Source organism: Mus musculus, chromosome 7 (genome assembly GCF_000001635.26).
Source record: "Mus musculus strain C57BL/6J chromosome 7, GRCm38.p6 C57BL/6J".
NCBI lineage: Eukaryota > Metazoa > Chordata > Mammalia > Rodentia > Muridae > Mus > Mus musculus.
The window spans coordinates 127,370,732-127,376,256 of NC_000073.6; the positions used below are offsets into that span (position 1 = coordinate 127,370,732).

Here is a 5,525-nt window from a genome sequence, read left to right on the forward strand (position 1 = left end):
GTTCTATAAGAGAGCAGGCTGAGCAAGCCAGGTGAGGCAAGCCAATGAAGAACATCCCTCCATGGCCTCTGCATCAGCTCCTGCTTCCTGACCTGCTTGAGTTCCAGTCCTGACTTCCTTTGGTGATGAACAGCAGTATGGAAGTGTAAGCCGAATAAACCCTTTCCTCCCCAACTTGCTTCTTGGTCATGATGTTTGTGCAGGAATAGAAACCCTGACTAAGACAGATGTCTTTGACCGTAAGCTGCAGGCTTCACTTTCAGAATGTGCACAATGCGAATGACACTATGGGTGTGTGGTGCTCAATGACAAAAAGGATGGTTTGTGATGCCAACAATGTAAGCTTTAAAATGCTAAGCTTAGGCTGTCAAGCTGGGGCAGAGGGTACTCATGCTTGCTGTATAGCCCTGATGACTTGAATTTGATATGGAACCTACAGGAAAGAAACAGCCCCCCCCCCACACACACACACACCGTCCTAGAATCCACATGCTTGAGCACACAGTAATAATAAACAATAATAGTGTGCACATGGGGGCCAGAACACCTGTCAAGCCACTCTCAGGACTCTCGCCTGCTTCTCTGAGACAGTCTCTCATTTGCTCTAGAGCCCACCAATGAGGCTGGCTATGCTTGGCAGTGAGCTCAAGGAATGTCTTATCTCAGCCACCCAGCTTCCCACTGTGGGTGCTGGAAATTGAATTGGGGTTCTCACCTTTACAACAGGCTTACATCATGTCGGCTGGCTTCCCAGGCTCCTCATCCTGTTTCAGATTTTTTTGTTTATTTGTTTTACTATTAGTTTTAACTATAGTAAGTATGTGCACATGGTGGTCACAAGGGCTCTAGACAGCAGTAAGACTCACAGGAAGTAGTGAGACATCTGACACGTTGTCTGGAATTGAACTAAGGCACTCTGGGTGAGCAGTCCATACTCTTAGCCCACCGAGCCATTTCTCCAGGCCCTGACTAGTTGTTGGTTTTTGTTTGTTTGGGGACACCAGCCCACATGGCTTTGATCCTCCTGCCAGACTCCTCAGGACTTGACTCACAGCTGTTTGCCAGGCATCTTGTCAGGAACTCATCAAAGATGGGAAGACAGCAGAGGTGAACTTAATGTTCACTTGAGTCTCAGTGCTCTGGACGATACAGAAAAAGGATCTTCTGAGGTCAGGGCAACACATGCAAAGTTGTCTCTTAAAATTGTGTGCGGAGGAGATGGGTGAGAGGTTAAGAGCACTTGCTGTTCTTCCAGAGAACAAGAGTTTGGTTCCCAGTGCCCACATCAGTCCCCTCACAATTGCGGGTAGCTCCAGCACCCTCTCCTGGCCTCCACAGGCATCTGCATGCACATGTGCCTCTACCCAGAGACACAGTGTTAGAGGCAGCAGTGGACTGTGACCCTGCAGCTTCACTGTGGTCTTGGACCAGTTGCTGAGCCTCCTCTGATCTGTCTTTGAGCCCAAAGGGATGGAAAGGCCCAGATTTCTCCAGTTCAAACAGGCATGGAGTCTAAAAGTGGCTACAGAGGCCCAGCCCAGGGCCTTTCCCTCCTACTTCAGAAGCTCCTGACCAGCAGGCTACTCCCTGGTGGACAGAGATGGGTGGGAGGGCAGGGTGAGCACAGCCCACTTCCCACTTGGGGTAGGGTCAGATATCTGACCCAGGAGCCTCCTCCTGACTGGGAGTATTTTTCAAGCTGCTTCCTCTCCTAGGCACAGAGGAAAGGCAAAAAAAGGTGATAGGCAAGGAAGAACTTTAAAAGCCATAACATAAAATACAAATGAGGAGCAGAAATCATTTATGAGGTTTTTGTTTCTTTATTTCTTTTTCCTTCTTTGCCATCCAATTTCATACAAGCCCTCCTTGATTGAGAAAATCCTAAAATCCACTGTCTTCCAGACCTGATTCTCTCCTTCCAACGCTGAAATCAAGACATGGGGGCTGTTGCCATAATCTGATCTGAAACTGGTGTGTGTGTGTGTGTGTGTGTGTGTGTGTCTGTCTGTCTGTCTGTCTGTGACAGAGGGCAGCCTTAAAGTTCTGAACATCCTTGTGCCACCAGCTACCAAGTGCTGCAAGCAAGCATGTGGCGGCACACACAGTGTATGGAATGCTGAGAATGGACCACAGAACTCTTCTGTCTTGTTTGCTGGGCTGAATATTTTGGATTTTTTCCAGAGAACCTACAAACTTAGGCCTTTGGTACATGTCATAGATACTTTGGTTTTTAAACCGTAATTAATTACAGTTATTTAGAAATAAATAATTTTATTTATGTTTATATGCAGTCTCAGGTGACCCAAACTGGTCTCAAATTCCTGGTCTTCCTGTCTCTACCTCCCCAGTGGGGGAATCACAGGCAGGAACCACCACACCAGGCTCTTGACCAGTAACTCAATCCCGGAGAATGCAGCTGGCTCAACCCACACAGAGCCATCAACTTTAGCCTCTGCATTAAAGACACAATGACTTCAACGAGGCTCTCTTCATCCTCAGGCTTCTCAATACTTCTGAGCCAGGAAAAGGCCCTCGCTTCTCATGGAGCTCTAGTGGGGTTGCCCAGCCCAGCCCAGCCCAATAGACGCCAAGACGACAGTACATCCGGAGTGTGTGCAGATGCATCTGGAAACCTCCTAGAAGACTGTACCCGGTGCCCAGACCAGCAGTACCTAGAACGTCTGTGACTTCAGGAAGATGCCATAGGTTCAATCCTCTGGGCCTCAAACAATGTACATATTTCACCCTCTATGTTGGCGCCTTTAAGACCATCACCCGCACTTTTGGAATAACTCTGGGTAATGCTAGAAGCCCACAGGTGGATCCGGGTCCTCTTGTCTAGGGTCCAGGGATATAGATAACTGACTGGCTTTTTTGTCCTTATGGCCTTTAATCCTGGTCTAAGGACCCACTGGTAGCTTGTCATAGCTGACTTTGTGCGAAACTGCCTGCCACATTGAGGGCAGGGGTAAGGACGCTCGCCAGTGTGGGTCCTCCTATGGGCTGGAATTTCGGTGCCCTGGCGAAAGCAGCGACCAGTCAGGGCATGAATAAGGCTTCTCACCTGTATGGATGCGCATGTGGCGCCGAAGATATTTGGAATCCGCAAAGGCACTGCCACAGTGAGTGCAAGAAAAGGGGGTCACACCGCTGTGTACCACTCGCTGGTGCTCATGGAGCCTAGAGCGCTGGCTGAAGCAGCGTCCACAATCAGCACAACAGTAAGGCTTCTCCCCAGTGTGGACACGGAGATGGCTGGTGAGTGAAGAGCGCTGTGTAAAAGTCTTGCCACAGTGAGAGCAGCGATGAGGCCGCTCCTCGAGGTGTATGGCCCGGTGCCTGCTCAGGGAAGATGGCCGACCAAAGGACTTGCAGCAATCAGGGCAATTGAATGACTTTTCGCCTGTGTGAGAGTACATGTGCTCCACCAATGCGCACCGCTGGGTAAAACCCTTCCCACAGTCAGGACACTGGTGTGGCCGTTCCCCTCGGTGTATGGCTCGGTGCATGCTCAGGGAGGAATACCTGCCGAAGCATTTGTTGCAGTCTGGGCACTGAAACGGCTTTTCACCTGTGTGAGAGTACATGTGTGCCACCAAAGTGCACCGCTGGGTAAAACCCTTCCCACAGTCAGGACATTGGTGCGGCCGTTCCCCTCGGTGTATGGCTCGGTGAGTGCTCAGGGAAGAATACCGGCCAAATCGTTTGTTGCAGTCTGGGCACTGAAACGGCTTTTCACCTGTGTGAGTGTACATGTGTGCCTCCAACGTGGACCGCCGGGCAAAACTCTTCCCACACAAATGGCACCCGTGACGCTTGTCTGCCCTTAGGACCGTGGCTTGAATTCCACTAGCGGAGACAGCAAATGAGAGTTGTGGCTCCTTCTGCCCAGGTTCTGGAGAAAATGTCTTCTGCATTGCTTCAGTCTCTTCTCTTGGTCTCTTCCTTTCCTTCTCGTGCCTGCAATCTGCTGGGAGACCATGAAAAAAGCTCAGACTCTGACTTCTACTGCCCCTTAATTTCCACAGCCCCACAAGGGGACAGACTGGACACAGGAGTGGAGATGTCACAGCATCTGAGCATGTGCAGTGTGCAGATGTCCAAATGCAGCATAAAGAAAGGGGTCTGGGCCTCGGCTTGGTGGCGCACACCTTTAATCCCAGCACTTGGGAGGCAGAGGCAGGCAGATTTCTGAGTTCGAGGCCAGCCTGGTCTACAGAGTGAGTTCCAGGACAGCCAGGGCTACACAGAGAAACCCTCTAAAAAAATAAAAAATAAAAAATAAAGGAAAAGAATTGAAAAGAAAAGAAAGGTGTCTGTGTGGTCCCAATTCCCAAGTGCAGTAAGCTAAGCACTTCTCAGAGGTGGAAAGCAAGAGCTAAAGGAGACTCCAGAAGGCAGCCACAGTGATGGCAGCAGAGGAGTGGGAACGAGGGGCTACAACCCGTACAGCCTAGTGGCCCTGTATATACGAGGTGAGAGCACTGGACAGAACAATCACAGCCCCTTTCTAGATGAATCCAGGGGCCAGCCATCATGGCTTTGGCCAAGAAACAAAAACAGGGAAGAAACTGCCAGGCAGTAAGTGCAGTCACTAGAAGACACCACACAGGCTGGCAACACAGAAGTTTCCCCAGGCAAGTACCCAGTCCTTCACCTGAGTGGACTTCTGTCCTGCACATGGCCACCTCTGGATCCTGGGCACCGGGTCCCCACACTTCGGACTCTTCCTCCACCCAGCTGATGAGCGCTGGTTTGGCGCATCCGACGTCTGTAGGGAAAGATAGCAAACCCACTAGTCAGGAGGACGACCCAGTTGGTTCCGACCGCCCGTGCCCAGGTCTCTCTGCTGCCACGCAGGACCCACGGTGTCACAGGCATCGCGACCACGGCGGCCAGGAAGGTTCTCACCGAGATAGGTCAGGAGACCGTAGGTCTCGCGCATCACCTCTCGGTACAGGGCTCTCTGCGCCGGCCGCAGATACCTCCACTCCTCCGGGGAGAAGTACACGGCCACGTCCGCGAAGCTCACAGTCCCAGGTTTACAGAACACAGGCGGTACCGAGGCCCTTCCCGGGGCCATCACCTGCGCCATGTAGACTCCCCGCACAGTCCCTGGGTCAGCCCCGCACTCCTGGGATTGCCTGCCCAGTCCAACGTGTCCGTTTTCGGGTACCAGGGCTGAAAAAGGACAGGAACCAGGTCCGTGTGCACCTTAACGTAGGGAAAAAGTGAAAACTGATAGGAGCACAGCGGAGATTTCCGGAAGACCGAGTAAAAATGTGGACTTGGGCGCGGCGTCTCAAAACTACGCTCCCTAGCGGTCCTGCCCAGGGTTGTATCACGTGACTTCCTGCACCAATGACATCAAGCCCTCAACCAAAATGGCCACAGAGTCTACAAGTGCCAGTCTGAGAACAAGTCCCAGGCTGGCAGGCCAACATGACACACCCTGCCTGTGAGCACCACAAACAGGGAGGGTTTTATGGTCTCAGGAGAACCACACCCCTCTCACAGTCAGCTAG

At 51.7% G+C, this 5,525-nt stretch overlaps 1 protein-coding gene across 1 annotated transcript; it reads right to left on the minus strand.

Moving 5' to 3' along the window:
* Window positions 1–1,805: 1,805 nt before the first annotated feature.
* Window positions 1,806–5,319, minus strand: Zfp747 (zinc finger protein 747). Its single transcript, NM_175560.3, has 3 exons — window positions 4,912–5,319; window positions 4,658–4,771; window positions 1,806–3,967 (listed from the first exon to the last, which is right to left on the minus strand). The coding sequence occupies exons 1-3, from the start codon at window positions 5,093–5,095 to the stop codon at window positions 2,997–2,999; spliced, it is 1,269 nt and encodes a 422-aa protein (NP_780769.1). The 5' UTR covers window positions 5,096–5,319; the 3' UTR covers window positions 1,806–2,996.
* Window positions 5,320–5,525: the final 206 nt, after the last annotated feature.

What these genes read in the sequence shown, in the direction of transcription:
- Zfp747 (NM_175560.3), bottom strand. Translation starts at nt 5,095, where the DNA reads ATGGCGCAGGTGATGGCCCCGGGAAGGGCCTCGGTACCGCCTGTGTTC. An exon ending in CGGTCTCCTGACCTATCTCG is followed by an intron (nt 4,772 to 4,911) that starts GTGAGAACCTTC and finishes CTTTCCCTACAG; the next exon opens with ACGTCGGATGCGCCAAACCA. An exon ending in CAGGACAGAAGTCCACTCAG is followed by an intron (nt 3,968 to 4,657) that starts GTGAAGGACTGG and finishes GTCTCCCAGCAG; the next exon opens with ATTGCAGGCACGAGAAGGAA.